Source organism: Homarus americanus, unplaced genomic scaffold, assembly GCF_018991925.1.
Source record: "Homarus americanus isolate GMGI-L3 unplaced genomic scaffold, GMGI_Hamer_2.0 scaffold50745, whole genome shotgun sequence".
Lineage (NCBI taxonomy): Eukaryota > Metazoa > Arthropoda > Malacostraca > Decapoda > Nephropidae > Homarus > Homarus americanus.
In genome coordinates, this window is record NW_024727654.1 from 675,001 (window position 1) to 694,724 (window position 19,724).

General features: G+C 42.5%; 1 protein-coding gene across 2 annotated transcripts in view; it reads right to left on the reverse strand.

The window, feature by feature from the left end:
- The window catches only part of LOC121865898 (organic solute transporter subunit alpha-like), a 78,041-nt gene extending 58,865 nt beyond the window's left edge, over positions 1-19,176 (reverse strand). The window contains exons 1-2 of one of the 2 annotated variants that reach the window (XM_042365458.1): positions 18,965-19,176; positions 13,254-14,518 (exon numbers count right to left, since the gene is read on the reverse strand). In XM_042365458.1, coding sequence (XP_042221392.1) covers positions 13,254-13,395 — 142 coding nt within the window. In that variant the 5' untranslated portion in view covers positions 13,396-14,518; positions 18,965-19,176. Of the gene's footprint in view, positions 1-13,253; positions 14,519-18,964 lie in introns of those variants that run through there. The other variant, XM_042365459.1, reaches the window with a different exon arrangement.
- Between the last annotated feature and the right edge of the window lie 548 nt (positions 19,177-19,724).

Sequence of the window (19,724 nt, forward strand, 5' to 3'; positions counted from 1 at the left end):
TGCCGAGTCCTCGTCAGATTTGATAAAACGTCCTATTTTAGTGTCATCAGCAAATTTACTTATGTTGCTGTCTATGGGGATATCTATGTCGTTTATGTATATAATAAATAATAATGGTCCAAGTACTGAGCCTTGGGGAACTCCACTTGTGACGTTGCTCCAATGGGACTTAGTGCCGTTAATGCTCACTCGCTGTTTCCTGTCCTGTAACCACGAAGGCTTTGCTAAAGTCGAGATATACCACATCATAATTGTGCCCCTCGTCTACCGATTCGAAAACTGATGAAAAGAATGTTAATAGATTAGTTAGGCAAGAACGTCTGCTTGTGAAACCATGCTGGGAATCATTGATCAATAGGTGCTTCTCCAGGCGATTTCGAATAGAGTTTGAAATGATTGCTTCCAGTAATTTGCCTACTATTGATGTTAGACTGATTGGGAGGTAGTTAGAGGATAGTGATCTATCCCCCTTCTTGAAAATCGGTATTACATTCGCTATCCTCCAGGATTCTGGTACTACACCTGTTTTTAAGGACATGTTAAACAACTTTGCTAAGGGCATACTAAGCTCTTCCTTACATTCCTTTAATACTCTGGCAAATATCTCATCGGGACCAGGTGAGTTATTAGGCTTTAGTTTGTCTATTTGCTTACTAACACCGTTACTAGTCACTACTATCTCGCTTAATTTGTTTCCTTCACTATCTCTGAATAGAGTCGGTGCCTCGGGTATCATGTTTAAATTTTCGGTGGTGAAAACTGTTGAAAAATATTTATTCAAATTATTGCTCATTTCGCCGTCGTTATCAGTGAGCTCGCAGGAGTCTGACCGTATTGGTCCAATCTTTTCTCGTGTTTTAGTTTGATACATTTGGTAGAATCCTTTGGGGTTTGTCTTATCCTCCCTTGCTATCCTTACCTCATTATTCCTCTTTGCTTTCCTTATCTCGGTTTTAACCCTACTCGCCAATACACACACACACACACACACACACAAAACACTTTCATCACCCGACTCTCATTTTAAGACATTATGCTGAGTCATCTAGCTTCAATGTCACATCTGGTGGGGGCTTTTTTAGCGATCAACGACTAAGTTAATACATGAAATTATATCTATACATATTTATACATATAAATGATTATGTGTATAATATGTAGAGGTCTTATACCACTTAAATAATTTACCTTCATTCCTTTTATACACTGTTGACCGTTTCACCCTACAGCAGCTTCTCCCAGGTCGTTGTTTATGCTGTCACTATCACCATCATCACTACTCCTACTCCTTCACCACAACTCTTTCACCACCACCACCACCATCATCATCACCTTCAGCCCCTGACCTACCACACCAGTTCAGTTCACACAGGTACAGGTCCATACTAACGAGGTCTTACCAAGGTCACACAGTTCCACGATAATTAAGTCTTGCGAAGGACACACAGGTATGGGTCCATACTAACGAGGTCTTATCCATACTGAGACAGGTCCACAATAGAGAGGTCTTACCCAGGCCACACAGGTACAGGTCCATGCTAACGAGGTCTCACCCAGGTCACACAGGCACATTATAAACACAATCTCGCTCAGGTGACAAGTCTCTTTACCTTGCCGGGTGTAATAGGTCCGTAATAACGAGGTCTTGCTCTAGCTGAGTCAATGGACTTACCACGCTAACGGGAAATGGTTGAACACTGTCGTCGATGAGACAACCGTTTACCGCTTCCATGAAAGTGACGGTAGGAGAGAGAGAGAGAGAGAGAGAGAGAGAGAGAGAGAGAGAGAGAGAGAGAGAGAGAGAGAGAGATGTGCATTGTACGATCTCAATCAGGTTTTGCTTTCACCTAATAACATCTCTTTAAAGTTCAAAGCTCGAGGTTTGTTGGCAACAGACTAACCAGTCAAGTTTCCTCTCTTCCTCTCTCTCCTGAAACTTTACTCTATGCGTTGTTACTGGCTGTCCAAAATCCCGACAGACCAATAAAAACATATGGAATCGGAATTTTAGGTGTGCCATTGGTTCGCTACACTGACAGGAGTTTGTTGTCGAACTCATCTTGCAGTTTAGACGCGAGAATATTTGGAGAGGAAAATAATTGAGAGAGAGAGAGACAAAGAAAGAAAACAAAATACAAAATAATAGATAATAATACTCGTAGACACACACACACAGGAGGTATTGTTGTTGGTGGTGAGGTGGAGGGTGGAGACAACAGTGTGGTTGGTATATCCGGGTACTTCAGCGTCCGGGTTCAAGAAGCAACATTCACCTTTACATGTGTGTGTGACTCGGAAGAAGTAGCAGATTTTCATTGGGTCATCCAGGCAGCATTCAGAGCACAAACGCTCACCATGAGAGATTATAATCGCGAGACAATGGACTGAGTGAATCTTACCACACAAGCCGAGGGAGAAGAATTTCTTGATCTCATTCGGGATTCATTCCTCACACAACACGAGTCGGAACCCAAGAGGCGAGGAGAGACAAAAATTTTGATTTACTCTTCACTGAGGAGGCTATGGTGGACGATGGCCATGTAGGGGAGAAGTTAACTCTAACCAGTGACCACCACAGTACATACTATGATGGAATACAACCTTTGACAGTCGAGAGAGAGAGTAGTGGAGGAGGAACACTGTGACCTCAACCATGGTGATTACCAGCTACTGAGGGACAAACTACAGAGAATTAACTGGGAGGAAACAGTTACATAAGAACATAAGAACATAAGAAAATAAGGAGTCTGCAATAGGCCGGTTGGCCTGTGCATGGCAGTTCCTGTCGAGAGTTACTACCACTCTCTATCATCCATGAATCTATCCAGCCTCCTTTTGAAACTTTCCAGAGTTCCCGCACTTACTACAAAGTTGCTAAGCTTGTTCCACTCGTCCACCACCCTATTTGTGAAGCAGTTCCTTCCTATCTCCCTCCTAAACCTAAACTTATCCGACTTGAATCCGTTGCTCTGAGTCCTATCCTGCTCGGATATTATAAGAACTTTATCTATATCCCCTTATTGATTCCTTTCACCCACTTAAATACTTCTATCATATCTCCCCGCACTCTCCGTCTTTCTAGGGAATGCAAGTTAAGTTTCTTTAACCTATCCTGATATGGAAGGTTTCTAAGTCCCGGAATCATTTTTGTCATTCTTCGCTGCACCGACTCTAGTGAATTTATATCCATTCTATAATAGGGGCACCAGAACTGAACCGCATAATCGAGGTGCGGCCTGACTAGCGCAAGATATAGTTGCAATAAGACCTCTGCACTCTTGTTACTTACACTTCTAGATATAAAACCCAATACTCTGTTTGCCTTATTTCGAACATTAACGCACTGTTTTCTAGGCCGTAGGTCCGGGCTTACAAGTACCCCTCGGTCTCTTTCACAAGTCGACTTCTCTAGGTTGATGTTGTTAAGGCTGTATACATTATAAGTATCTGTTCTTCCAATATTAAGTACGCTGCACTTGCTGGTGTTGAATTTCATTTGCCATTTTTCAGACCACCCCTGCAGTTTATTTAGATCCTCCTGTAATGCATTTGCATCCTGCCCTGAATTAATTTGCCGCCCTATTTTGGTGTCATCCGCAAACTTGCTTATGTCACTGCTGATCCCAGTATCTAGATCGTTTATGTAGATTATGAACAAGAGTGGGCCTAGTACTGACCCCTAGTACTGACATAAACGAATCAAAGCAAAATTTCAAGAAAATCCTTGACTTAACAGTGGCCCTATACCCAAACTCCCGGGGTAACTCCTCACTTTCTTCCCTACAAACCACTGATGACCCTGTTACTAACACTTCTTCCCTCCCTGACCAGATATCCCTCCTCCTGGAGACAGGCCTGGCGCTAGGGACCTGCCACGCTTTGTTATAAACAGATGAATTGTACCAGGAATTTCCCCCCCACACACTCATCATTCTGTCACTTTATGTAACTTGCTGACAAAACCCATGACCCTTCAGGCTTTTACGCCCTTAATGCACGAGTCATAAAAGCAAGCATGAACTCCGCATGCTTCCCAGATGGGCGCTGTAAACGCTTTTGAGCTTCACTTTGCACAGGACGACAAGGGGGGGCCCAATAAACTAGCCCCCTCGGGGGCAAATATAAATATATAAATGTGGCCAATTTGTGAATTAAATCAGTCAAACGGTATTTCGAGAAGAAATTAGCCCAAAATATTAAGAAAGATCCTAAGTCCTTCTATGTGCATGTCAGGAGTAAAATGAAAACCAAGGATACTGTTGGCCCTCTAAGGCATGAGAACAACGTGGCCCTGAATGATGACAGACAAACAGCTGATAACCTAAATGAATAACTTGTATCAGTATTCACACAAGAGACAATGGATCACATGCCAGTACCTAAGAGAATGTATCTCAGGGGTGGGACATTAACTGAATGAAAGTAGCCACTTGGAAGGAATTCAAAGTCCCGGGAGTGGACGGAGCACAGCCCAAGATCTGCACCCCAACACGGCTCTTATTCAGGAAATCTCGGGTTCAAGGTAAAACGCTTAGGGATCAGCTAACGTCACCTCATTATACAAAAAAGGTGGACAAAATACAGCAAAAAACTGTAGACCGAAGAGCCGAAGACCTGACCGAACAGTCTCCTCAACGCATCACAACATAGTCTCATGGAAAGACAATCCTGCCTGACAAACTTACTCACATTCCTTGAAATGGTAACAGACTACGTGGACCAAGGTCTACCAGTGAATGTGTTGTACAGGAATTTCTCCAAGGCGTTTGATAAAGTCCCACATGCCCGACGAGCATCTAAGAACCAGGCACATGGCATCATAGGCAAGATTTTGAAGTCGATTAACAACTGGGTCGAAGACAGGCATCAAAAAGTGGTAATAAATGGAGTACATTCTGAATGGAAAAAGGTTCCCAGTGGAGTACCACAAGGCTCAATCCTTGGACCCACCCTGTTTGTGTACATAAACGACATAGATGAAAATATATCGAGCCACATGTCAAGTTTGTGGACAACACGAAGATATCTGTGAAGGTAGCAGAGTCAAGATGGTGTCGGAACAATACAGAAAAACCTGCTTGAGCTGTTCAAATGGTCTTGAGACCGGTAAATACTCTTTAACGTGATGAATTGCAAGATCTTACACGTGAAGGAACCAAAAACCCAAATTACAACTGGAGATGTTCGGGGTACTTGGTTCTAACTACAGGAGCGAACATAAACACCTGTAGAGTTCTGTAGGTTCTATTCAACGGAAATATACAGGAGTGCGCTTACAAGCACAGGTAGTCCTTACACTCCTATATGGGTCAACTGACCTCTCTCTGACCTCTCTGGCGACATGTGGTAAGTGGTACATTAGCAACTTCCAGATGTCGCCAGGCACATTATCTATGCGTGTGGTGACATGAAACAGGGGCATTGCCACACGTTACTGACTAGAGAAGTAATGTATATAAGTGGGGTACATACATGGTATACATACAACATACATAATATACATACAACAACTATATTGTCAATAAAACTTTCATGGATACTGTTGATAAGGAGAAAGGTCTTGGCGTTGTGATAGATCATTCACTAAAGGCGGCGCAGCGAGTGAGAAAAACAGATCGAGATTTGGGAATTATAAAGCGTACCTTCGAATACCAAGATAGGAAAATGTTCCTTCAACTGTACAAATCTCGAGTAGGTCCCAGTCTGGATTACTTTAAAAGAGGCATGGAAACTACCTCCAGAAAGATCCAACATCCCCAGAAAAGGTACAACACAAAGCGACTAATATGATTCCGGATTTAAGTAGATTGAGGGACTTAAGACTAACAACCCTTCAGACAAGGCACATAGGGCAGATCTCATTGAAACATTGAAAATCATGAACCCAGACCATTTCTTGTGATATCACGCACCACCATCACGAGGGGACATAACTGCAAGCTCACCAAGTTATCATGCAGAACGAACATAAGAAAATACTTCTTCACACAGAGGCTGGACCAGCCTATGCTGTGGAATCACGAACAGTATTGGGCCTCAGAATAGCCCTTCACAAAATTATCATGAACATCGGAGGGATCCTACACAGACCACTGGCCTCCTTCCGTTGGCATGGCCACCTCTATTATAATATACTGTTTACACGAGCGCACAAACACGTATACACACATACACTACATATAGAGTACACACAAGTAAACACAGTTGTACATACATATAAACGTATATTCCCCAAAACACACACAAACATCGCCCCCCCCCCGCACACACACATCCTTGGACTACATCCTTGACCACCGAAGGGTCAAGACGTACCTGGCTCTCCTCTCGGAGCAGCCAGGTCAACTGTTAAGTTGGCCCATACCAACTCCCTCCCCTGAACCCTCCTCCCCACCGGAATATCAACAAGTTCACGCCAGAAGTTACTATTTCATTTAGGAAAGGAATGGAACCAGTATTAAACAGAGGTGAACAGTGGTGAACAGTGCTTAAGTCAGTGAGAACAACTCAACAGTAACAGTCGCACCCAAGTTAACCTTCACACAGTGAGGTCCCAGGTACCCAGTGATAATGGCCCGTGAGACCCAACAACCAGCGATGTGTTAATCCGTCTACGATAGGAAGGCCTGGGACCACACCTCACTCATATAACACCGTCTGTGAGGGAATTACTACACCACGTGAGGCCCCGCATAACACCATCTGTGAGGGAATTACTACACCACGTGAGGCCCCTCATAACACCATCTGTGAGGGAACTACTACACCACGTGAGGCCCCGCATAACACCATCTGTGAGGGAATTACTACACCACGTGAGGCCCCTCATAACACCTACTACACCACGTGAGGCCCCTCATAACACCATCTGTGAGGGAATTACTACACCACGTGAGGCCCCTCATAACACCATCTGTGAGGGAATTACTACACCACGTGAGGCCCCGCATAACACCATCTGTGAGGGAATTACTACACCACGTGAGGCCCCGCATAACACCATCTGTGAGGGAATTACTACACCACGTGAGGCCCCTCATAACACCATCTGTGAGGGAATTACTACACCACGTGAGGCCCCTCATAACACCATCTGTGAGGGAACTACTACACCACGTGAGGTCCCTCCTAACACCATCTGGGAGGGAGTTACTACACTACGTGTTTGCTGTTCAACACCTACAATAATCTGTATGTTCACTGTATGTTCCTTCACCCTCACCTTACACACACTATCATTATCATCTCCACAAACTTGACATGGGAGAGAGTGGGTCACGACACAGGGACACAACACTAATAATTACCAGGTTAAACACTCACGCTGATGATGTACAGTAATAGAACCTTCACTACCCTTAAGACTGAAAGATAGCGTCTGTGTGGGGGTTGTTTGAGTTGATGATAAGGTGGAAACGAGCGAGTGACTGCAACTCTAGGGTGAAGGGAGGGGTGGGAGAACTGCCTGAAGGAGGATGTAGGGAGGAGAGAGAGAGAGAGAGCTGCCTGAAGGAAGGTGAAGGTAGCAGAGGTAGGTCAAGTAAGAATGACGTCCACGACACCCCCTTAAGAAAGCGAGGGCGGCGGCCAGTGTGGTGGAGGTAAACAGTGACTCACCCTTCCTCCATGAGCAGCCTCAGGTCTTCTTGCCTCACGTCGTGCCACTCAGAAGAACAACGTGTGCTACATCGCCCACCAATAATAAACATCACACTGAAGGGTTATCTCTCATGACCCAACCACCAGAATAAATTCATATGAAAATTACTACACGCGTCATTACAAGGCTTTCCGAGCTACATCCACTTGTTTATGTTTCCCAGAGTCTCAGGGTTGAGACACTCAGGCGTTGACACGATAAAGTTCCTCTATATACAAACGGCGGTAGATCGAAGTCTTGTGGTTAAACCAACACCAGTATCGTACAGGTGTGTTTGTTACTTATATTTGGTGAAATAAATTACCACTTTATGAATCCTTGAAAGACCGGGTGCTGAGTGACTCAGCCTCGTCATGGCGTCAACAAGATGAAGAATTTGATTTTCATGTCATAATGATGAACGTCACAACAGGCAGTAAACTGACGAACGAGTATCTGAAGAAAAACGACAGTCACTGTTCATTGCCTGCGCTGGAGTTGTATATATGATTCTGTCAAAAAAAAAAATAAAATAAAATAAACAATCCCGCAACGAAATGTTTCCACTGAGCAACACAATGTCATGTATCAACAAACTTATACAGTGTCGTGAGCTTATGACCCGCCATGACTCGCCTCACCCAGTCACAAACACCCGCTCAGACATTATTTCTTAAACACTCGTGTCGCGAGTTTTTATCAACACAAATAATCTTTAATCACGATTAAACCATTAGTTAATTATGATGAAACGGCAACACCCTGGCGCGGGTTAGATCACAGCACTGCAGAGGAAATACAGTATTAGGCGCGCTGTGTCTTGACAAACGTTCCTTGACTGGACACACGTTACATCAGTTCAAGAGTCAAAAACTTTCCTGAAGTTCAACCCGTTTGTTCCTTTGACTCGGCTTCAGTTCCGAGAAACACTCACCACAAAAGGCTCTCGGGATCTGACGCCTCAACTAACTGTTTGTTTACAGTGAGTTGCAGCTTAAGGGGGAAATTACACCATCGACTCCACCGGTTCCATGACAAAACCCCAACTGGGTTGTCATTTATCAACACTAATCTAACTTAACCTAACCTAACCTAACCTAACCTAACCTAACCTAACCTAACCTAATCTAACTTAACCTAACCTAACCTAACCTAACCTAACCTAACCTAAGCTAACCTAACGTAACGTAACCTAACCTAAACAAAACATTAAAGTGTTTTATTTTATATTTTATATACGAGACTGGGGTTTTGTCCGTTGGGGTTTTATCCGGTCACCGACTCCACCAGCACAGTGAAAGGCTGAGGCAGGGAGGTGGAGGGAAAGGGTGGTAGTGGTGGAAGGTGGGGGGGGGAGAGGTTGGTAGTGGTGGTGATTGGGGGTTGGAGGATTAGTAGAGGTGGAGGGTGGAAGGAAAGTAATGGTGGAGGGAAGATAGTGGTGGTAGTGGTGGAGGTGATGGAGATAGGGAGGGTGTGGTGGTGGTGGTCACGGGCTATGAGGGGTCGTGGAGGACCTCTTGACCAGTGACGTAACAGTAGCCTTGACCAATAGCCTTGACCAGTAGCCTTGACCAATAGCCGGCGCGTAACAAGGCTGGTAATTATACTAACAACATTTAACAAACTGTGAAAGATAAAACGCTGTTATTACATGCACCCTCGTCTCGTAGGGTAGCAGCACTCCAAGTTGACTGGTAGTGGGTATAAGAATGAGAAGTAAAAGTGATAGTTTCTAGAGCAGGTATTTTATAGGGTAATTTTTTTTCGATATAACAGTGTCCATGAAATTGGTAGTTAGTAAGGATGAATCTGCAGAGGTATTGTTAAGTGACAATAAGGAGCGAATTGGTCGGCCGTGTTTTATATTTTCGCCACAAATTCGACACAATTGCAAGGGAAGGATTTGTCATCAGTTCCCAACATGACATAAAATAGCACGTCTGATTTTGGCGACAACTACATCACTGAGCCGAGTCAGACATTTATTCAGGCTTTCTTGAGGAGCGTCTTGACTCGGTTGGGAATTATGGTTGAAGCGTTATGAGGGATAATAAGTGAGCAGGCGGGTATTGCATCTTCAGATATATGTCAGGTCACGCACTTGGCAGTGGCTGGGGATTATAAAATGTGTTTTCAGGGAAATTTTGTAGTTGAAATGACACGTCAGTCAGGACGATAAATATAATATGAATTCAAGGAACTATCTGTGTTATCAGAATAATGCGTCAACGTTACGATTATCACCATGCCGTCATCAGTAACACACACACACACACACACACACACACACACACACACATCTGTTTTATCACCAATAAATTCAGTGATAAATAAATTTTGTCGGGTTTAACAAGACGTGAAGATGGCGCCTGTACGTCTGTTGCCGGTGTGTGACTGCGGTAGTAGTGGTAATGGTGGTATTGGTGGTAGTGATGGTATTGGTGGTAGTGATGGTATTGGTGGTGGTAGTGATGGCGGTAGTGGCGGTAATGGTGGTATTGGTGGTAGTGATGGTATTGGTGGTGGTAGTGATGGTGGTAGTGGTGGTAATGGTGGTATTGGTGGTAGTGATGGTATTGGTGGAGGTAGTGATGGTGGTAGTGGTGGTAAAGGTGGTAGCAATTGTGGTAGTGATGGTGGTAGTAGTGGTAATGGTGGTATTGGTGGTAATTGGTGGTGGTAGTGATTGGTGGTAGTGATGGTATTGGTGGTGGTAGTGATGGTGGTAGTGGTGGTAAAGGTGGTAGCAATTGTGGTAGTGATGGTGGTAGTAGTGGTAATGGTGGTATTGGTGGTAGTGATGGTATTGGTGGTGGTAGTGATGGTGGTAGTGGTGGTAGTGATGGTGGTAGTAGTGGTAATGGTGGTAGTGGCACATTTTCACCTTCTTGGTCCTTTATTTTCCTTCCTTCTGTTATTTCCTTACCATGATATCATTCACCCAAAGGAGGAAGGGAGGGAGGGAAGAAGGGAGGGAAGAAGGGAGGGAAGAAGGGAGGAAGGGAAGGAAGAGGAATGGAGGGAGAGAAACAGGGAGAGAAGAGAGAAGGGAAAAAGGGAAGGAGGGAGAAAATAAGAACAAAGGAGACTTACTGAACTGGTGAAGAGAGAAAGAGAGAGACGCTACCAACACTCTTCAAGACATAACCTAACCTAACCCCACTACCCCTATAATAACAAGAAGAAGAAGGAAGGGGTCATCTTATTCAAGGCTGACAAGACCCTCCAATTAGGTGGTCTTGTGAGGGTAATGTGCAACAAAGGCTGGTCATCATAATGGTTGCTCCTTGTGTAACGAGGATGGCCGGCCCAAGCGCCACCTAGGCGTGATTTGCTTAAGGTGTAGAAGCTGTCGCCAACACAACAACCACACCCTGAGTTAACGAGCTGCATGACCCAGTGTCAAGGAATAGTCCGAGAAGACCGGACAACTCGTCAACTGCACTGGCTAACCATTACCTCAGAATACAATCCCTTAACATCCAGGTTCCCAATTACTACTGGGTAGACAGAGGCAAATGGCGTAAAGAATTGCCCATAGTTTCACCCTGCCCTGGATCGAACCCGCGTCTGCTCGCTTGCGAAGCTAGCGTGCTGACCATTACACCACAGGTCATTACAGACACACACACACACACACACACACACACACACTCCCCAAGATCTCTGGTGATATACATTCTAACACATATATAGTGTCAATAAACATAACCATTTACATACAACCTTGTGTAGCATTACTCTGTGTACCTTATAGAGTACGTACATTATCGGCGTGTGAGTGAGTAATGCAATGACAGCGTGTGGTAGAAAGAGCTCAGGGCATGTAGCAGTCTGGTATATTTCCTCCTGAACACTTGTTAAATACGATGATTTAACCCTCCCATAAATATGATGAGTTAACCCTCCCTTAAATATGATGATTTAACCCTCCCTTTAATATGATGAGTTAACCCTCCCTTAAATACGATGATTTAACCCTCCCTTAAATATGATGAGTTAACCCTCCCTTAAATATGATGATTTAACCCTCCCTTAAATACGATGATTTAACCCTCCCTTAAATATGATGATTTAACCCTCCCTTAAATATGATGATTTAACCCTCCCTTAAATATGATGATTTAACCCTCCCTTAAATACGATGATTTAACCCTCCCTTAAATATGATGATTTAACCCTCCCTTAAATATGATGATTTAACCCTCCCTTAAATATGATGAGTTAACCCTCCCTTAAATACGATGATTTAACCCTCCCTTAAATATGATGATTTAACCCTCCCTTAAATATGATGAGTTAACCCTCCCTTAAATATGATGAGTTAACCCTCCCTTAAATACGATGATTTAACCCTCCCTTAAATACGATGATTTAACCCTCCCTTAAATATGATGATTTAATCCTCCCTTAAATACGATGATTTAACCCTCCCTTAAATATGATGATTTAACCCTCCCTTAAAATATGATTTAATGATGATTTAACCCTCCCTTAAATATGATGATGTTAACCCTCCCTTAAATACGATGATTTAACCCTCCCTTAAATACGATGATTTAACCCTCCCTTAAATATGATGATTTAACCCTCCCTTAAATACGATGATTTAACCCTCCCTTAAATATGATGATTTAACCCTCCCTTAAATATGATGAGTTAACCCTCCCTTAAATATGACGAGTTAACCCTCCCTTAAACACGATGATTTTACCCTCCCTTTTTTATGATGATTTAACCCTCCCTTAAATATGATGAGTTAACCCTCCCTTAAATACGATGATTTAACCCTCCCTTAAATATGATTTAACCCTCCCTTAAATACGATGATTTAACCCTCCCTTAAATACAATGATTTAACCCTCCCTTAAATACGATGATTTAACCCTCCCTTAAATACGATGATTTAACCCCCTTATGTATGATAAGTTAATCCATTTGAGTACGATAATTTAACCCCCTTTGAGTACGATAATTTAACCCCCTTTGAGTACGATAATTTAACCCCCTTTGAGTACGATGATTTTTACCCCCTTGGTTGTAAACATTTAAACTCATTCCATTACAACGATATTTTTCTTGTTCACAAAAAAATATTTATATTAAATTATTACATGGGTCAACTTACTTCCCCCCCCCCCTTTATTATTCATTGTTAAAGTACTAAAAATAAATAAAAATTATATATGTGTGTGTGTGTGTGTGTGTATATATATATTAGATAAAATACATAAAGGTGTTTTAAGTTCAATACACAATACTTATCAATGGAGTTAAATATTTCTATTCGGGCATTTCAAACTATCAAAACTATGGCTATTGATATAACCTAAATATATAACGTATATATACTTTAACATAACAGACAAACACATACTGTATACAGGACTGAATTTAATACCCCCCCCCCACCTCCTATATCTTCCCCCGCGACAATAAAAGGAAAACTAAAACGATTTCATTCTTAATTTACAGAAAACGAGATTATTAACAAAGTCATAAATAATAATAATAAAAAAACATGAAATAAGAGAAGCAAAAAGAAAGTTATTATGGAAGGTAAGAAATGTTTGATAGAATCTACGGAACAATTGGCTGAGGAGCTACTTACCGTCAAGGAACTGTAGACACGAGGGTTCGAAGTCGAGGACCTCTTGTGTACACGTTAGGGAGGTGATTAGAGTCAGGTTGGTCATGTCCATTGTAGTTAAGTCTATGGTCGACGTCTCAGCGGTTTCAGTCACCATCGCCATTTTTGTTTCTCTTGGTGATAGATTTTCTTTCTTACTTCAACAAATCACCAAGTTTCTATCAGTGAGTCTTTGTGCGTCACCAAGATATAGTTGTTATTCATAAAACACCAAAAAGTCACCAATTTGTTTTTTTATGCGCGTTGAAGTCACCAAATTATCACCAAGGTCAGTGAATTTCTTTTTTTATGTCACCAAGTAACAATCACCATCTGTGTGTTTTTCTAATCGTACGAGTCACCAAAACTATGATCACCGATGTCTGTGCGTCTAATTTATCATTAATTATTGCAGTCTGTCCTTACCATCATCATATTGATAGTGGTTAGTTAGATATACTTTATGATTGGTTGGTTAGAGTCTCTTTCTGAAAGGTGATTGGTTAACTGGATGTACTCTCTGGAGGTAACTGGTAGGTTAGGTGTGCAATATTTCTTAAGACGTCATTGATAGATTAGATACCATGTCTGGGTGGGAATTGGTTGGCAAAATATTCTTCCTGGAAGGTGGTTGGTTGCTTAGATATAGCGTGGCCAGTGATTGGTAGGTTGGAGATAGCCGTGGAATCTAATTGGTTGGTTGATAATCCTAACTAAACGTCTGGGCGAATGGAGGTGTAGCACGTAACGTTTGGAAGCCTTACAAAGGACTCTTAGATGGCTCGGACGACCCTTCACGAGACGGCTGGAGCGACCACGAGAGACAACCTTCCACCTAGACCTTCAGCTGACGACTGGCGAGAGAGTCAACTTACGGGCGTCCTGTTATCTGGGAGAGGGATGGGGTGGGTTGGAAACGGCAGCGTCACCTTGACTTGGTGAAGGTGACCCTCAAACAGGGAATCTACCGGAGGCTTACGTCATCAAGGCTAATTGAGACACTAAACACAATTTATCAACTCCTGTCATGTTTCGAAAGTTTGTTTATCTTTATATTTACGAAGTCTACGTCACTTCCTGTTTATCACACTTCCTTTATATTCGACTTGTTTTTCCAAAGGATGATATTCAGTGTTCAAAGTTTGTTCTGTAGGATTGAATCTTCGTCGTTCCAGGGTTCGAACTTCTTGACAAGGTTCGAAATTTCAAGAGTCACCTTCGCGTTTCCGTCTCCCTTTATTACACACCTGAAAGAGTAGATTTGGAACGTCTTAGACAACAGGTGTAGAATGTTATGTAGATGGGGAATAATTCAAACTAAGAAAAATACGTAACTTATTTATGATATGAGGCGAGGTTATTATTATTTCTGTATAGTAAATAAAAAAACATAGGCTATATTTATCACATCACAGTAGATCCCCTAAACATCTAATAAGCCTCAGGTGTTAAGGCAATGCAGATAAGTGCCGTTAAACCCTACCACTTAACACCTTGATGTAATAAAACCCTCAAGTAATACTTATGTAACCCTTGATGACATTGACCCTAGGTAACAAGTCGTGATGATGCCACTAGAGATGTCATCAAATTATTTTATGTCATGTTTATCTCATGTTTAGTTACTTAGTTTTATACTATCTTGTCCTTCAAAGTCAGATCTATCTTTCTCGTCTCTTTCTTGATGTCGTTTAAGGTGTTATTGGTCGTTTTATTCCTCATGGGTTATGGTATATTCTGTCATGTCTATCATTTATCATCTTGTTATTCCACCCACTACTCATCCAATGCAGCCATCACTTACCACTACACCCACTCACACTTTCTCAACCAACTCAACCTGACCACTATCTCACCCACTACCAACCACCCACCCCGTCACCTAATAGTAAATATAGACTAGGAGACCCCCCCCCTCCGCCTAGTATACCCAGAGCTTAGTAGTCAGTCATATAAGTTAAGCTTGCTATATTAAGTAGAATCCAATTATACCTCATGTACTCGTATTAGTATTGAAGCTAGAGACAGTTATCAGAGGCCACCCCCCACCTAAGGGTATGTTATTATATCACTTAGGGGACTGAGAAAGAAAGAACGAAAGAAAGAACGAAAGAAAGAGAGAGAGGGGGGGGGGGTGGTTTGATCATGGTCCTGTTGTCTTTGGAAACCCTCTTGTCATTCATCATTGCAAAGTCACCACAAGTATGGAATCGACACTGAGAGAAGTAAGATTATCACTTCCGGCAACCTTACTTGTGTTTTCTAGGCACATTCTTATACCTAATCCTGTGTTGTGGCTATTGATCAAACCCCACCCCTTCCCACCCCACCTAACCTAACCTCAGCTAACCTAACCTAACCTAACCTAACCTAACCTAGAATAAATTAACCTAGTCTAAACAAGTCTAACCTAACCTACAGAAAAAAGGTTGAATAATATAATAGTGACACTTGGGTAAGCTGAGAGCGTAAGTATATTGCGATCATTGACAACACGCCTGACCTAACGACGTAGTTTATCATGTGATGTTGCCTGACCTGACGTACTGTAGTTTATCATGTGATGTTGCCTGACCTGACGACGTAGTTTATCATGTGATGTTGCCTGACCTGACGTACTGTAGTTTATCATGTGATGTTGCCTGACCTAACGACGTAGTTTATCATGTGATGTTGCCTGACCTGACGTACTGTAGTTTATCATGTGATGTTGCCTGACCTGACGACGTAGTTTATCATGTGATGTTGCCTGACCTGACGACATAGTTTATCATGTGATGTTGCCTGACCTGATGACGTAGTTTATCATGTGATGTTGCCTGACCTGACGACGTAGTTTATCGCGTGATTTTGCCTGACCTGACGACGTAGTTTATCAAGTGATGTTGCCTGACCTGACGTACTGTAGTTTATAAAGTGATGTTGCCTGACCTGACAACGTAGTTTATCATGATTTTGCCTGACCTGACGACGTAGTTTATCGCGTGATTTGCCTGACCTGACGACGTAGTTTATCGTATGTTGCCTGACCTGACGACGAAGTTTATGTGATGTTGCCTGACCTGACGTACTGTAGTTTATCAAGTGATGCTGCCTGACCTGACGACGAAGTTTATCAAGTGATGTTGCCTGACCTGAAGGACGAAGTTTATCAAGTGATGTTGCCTGACCTGACGTACTGTAGTTTATCATGTAATGTTGCTGACCTGACGACGGTAGTTTATCATGTGATGTTGCCTGACCTGACGACGTAGTTTATCATGTGATGTTGCTGACCTGACGTACTGTAGTTTATCCGATGTTGCCTGACCTGACGACGTAGTTTATCGCGTGATGTTGCCTGACCTGGCGTACTGTAGTTTATTGCCTGACCTGACGACGAAGTTTATCATGTGATGTTGCCTGACCTGACGACGTAGTTTATCGCGTGATGTTGCCTGACCTGACGTACTGTAGTTTATCAAGTGATGTTGCCTGACCTGACGACGTAGTTTATCATGTGATGTTGCCTGACCTGACGACGTAGTTTATCATGTGATGTTGCCTGACCTGACGTACTGTAGTTTATCAAGTGATGTTGCCTGACCCGCCGACGTAGTTTATCAAGTGATGTAGCCTGACCTGACAACGTAGTTTATCATGTGATGTTGCCTGACCTGACGACGTAGTTTATCATGTGATGTTGCCTGACCTGACGTACTGTAGTTTATCAAGTGATGTTGCCTGACCTGACAACGTAGTTTATCATGTGATGTTGCCTGACCTGACGACGTAGTTTATCATGTGATGTTGCCTGACCTGACGTACTGTAGTTTATCAAGTGATGTTGCCTGACCTGACGTACTGTAGTTTATCAAGTGATGTAGCCTACTCCGACGACTAAAGTTTACTGTACATCTGACAGCGAGGAAACAGCTACAGCATAACACGTGATGGTGGTAGCCAATCAAGCTCTCGGAGACACTATACTGTATGTCTCGTCTCGACCAATCAGGAATTAAGGACTTGCATACATTAACTGGATTACCTTATGTTAGGTTAGGCTTTTTTTTTTCTTTTTTTTTACGGGGATTAGCCCACCCGATCACAGGCCACTGACCCACATTATGGCCTGGGGGGCGAAAATATAATAATAATAATAATAATAATAATAATAATAATAATAATAATAATAATAATGATAATAATGATAATAATAATAATAATAATAATAATAATATAAAGCAAAAGTTAAAAAAATAATAATAACCATAAATAATTACAAATCGGCAAAAAAAAATCAAGAATGAGAAATAATATACCACATGTATGTTGTGTTGTCAATAGTAAGAGAAACAATTGAAACCCTGCAATTGTGTGTAAATGAGGCAGAACGTATACAGAAATTCCAATATCTTCCCAGGCGATAGTACCTCCCTGTTTGATAGCTGCCCACTACCTACTTGGTTAGGTTAGGTTTGGTTAGGTTAGGTGTGGGTGAATTACTTAAGGGTGAAATATACACCAGCGAGTCATGAGTTTAAGTGAGTACAGTGTTGTGTTGCGTCTCTCATTATTAGGAATTGAATTGAATTGAATTGAATTGAATTGAATTGAATAGAATTGAAACAGTTTACTGACCTGGCGATGATTTAGCCCCATGAGCACAATGATTTAGCCCCATGAGTACGATGATTTAGCCCCTTGAGTACGATGATTTAGCCCCTTGAGTACGATGATTTAGCCCCTTGAGTACGATTATTTAGACCCATGAGTACGATGATTTAGCCCCATGAGTACGATGATTTAGCCCCTTGAGTACGATGATTTATCCCCTGGAGTACGATGATTTAACCCCTTCAATAACACGTGTTCAACCACTTTAGTACGATGTTTCAACCCTCATATCTTCAGTCACTTAACACCTGTGATGAATTATGATCTTATCGGCGTGAATATGATCCTGTCGGCGTGAATATGATCCTGTCGGCGTGAATTTCAGAGATATAAAAAAGTATTTATATTATCCGTTTGCTTCAGCCATTAAGCCACTGTAATGCTCCCTCTGTACGTCATAAAGTACTCAATGTAAGCTTCAGTATTTCTTATAGATATTAAATGTGAAAATAGTCGACAAGAATTAGCATAAGCTGATGTAACCTAACCTAAGCCAACCTAACCTAACCTAAATTAACCTAACCTAACCTAACCTAACCTAACCACCACACACACGGACTGGCTTACAATACCTTCCCCCCCCCCCATATATACCTGACCCAACACCTGTAATCAGTAGTCAAGATCTTATACGGGTGACCTAGTTCCCCTATCAGAGTACTGCATTGTCCTCACGTGGCAGTCTCTCACCTCTCACTTCCTTCTCTCACGTTCCCACTCCCTCACGTAGACTATACATCTCTCATCCTCCCACTCTATACACCTCTCATCCTCCCACTCTATACACCTCTCATCCTCCCACTCTATACACCTCTCATCCTCCCACTCTATACACCTCTCATCCTCCCACTCTATACACCTCTCATCCTCCCACTCTATACACCTCTCATCCTCCCACTCTACCTTATACTCGCTTCTGTTCCATATACCTCTTATCGCCATCTCTCTCCCTCATTCCCTTTTTATCTCACAGTACATCTTCCACCCCTCACACGCATTCCTCTTCCCCCCTCCTCCTCCTCCTCCCTCTACCTCACCTGAGCAGTGCAGCGTCGTGACGTCACATCCACACTGCGTCAACAAACACGTTTTTATGGCACTGGCGTTAATCTTGAGTGGTTCTGGCCTGTATGACACTATATTCTTGACGTTATGGTCCTTCTCCTCGTTCACTGGCCACCATTAATGCCTCTTGTTGTTACCAGACAAGACAACAGCCCTTCACCTCTTAACCTCCGCAACGAGTGGCGGTGTACTGTGTCGATTGAGACTGGCCCAACGGAACCTCCCGCGCTCATTGGTACGGAAGTTGAGGAATAAGCGCGTCACGATAATTTAAGCCAATCATGGAACTCCTGGCCCGTGACGTCACCGGTGAAAGTTCACTAATAGGTGGCAAAAGAAATGGTGACGTCACTACCAGACAAGCGAATGCCGAATTGATTTGTCTTTACTCATGATGCTTAAATATTCTGTCATTATTGTCGTTTTTCTTCTCCTCTGACGTCATCATTGTTTTCCTACATTCATTTAGTCTTTCCTAGATATTATTGTTTATATAAGACAAAACTATAATATAAAGGGTTATAACTGAACACTATATGGTAAAATAAAACACTCACACACACACACACACACACACACACACACACACACACCTGCCCCCACCCCCGCTACATATAGAGGAAGTGACGTCATACAGGTGAAACATGAGGGACTAATGATATACCTGTTGAGGGTTACTGGAGAAGTTTAGATAAGACTCAAAGACGTATATGCGTTATCGCGGTTATCTTG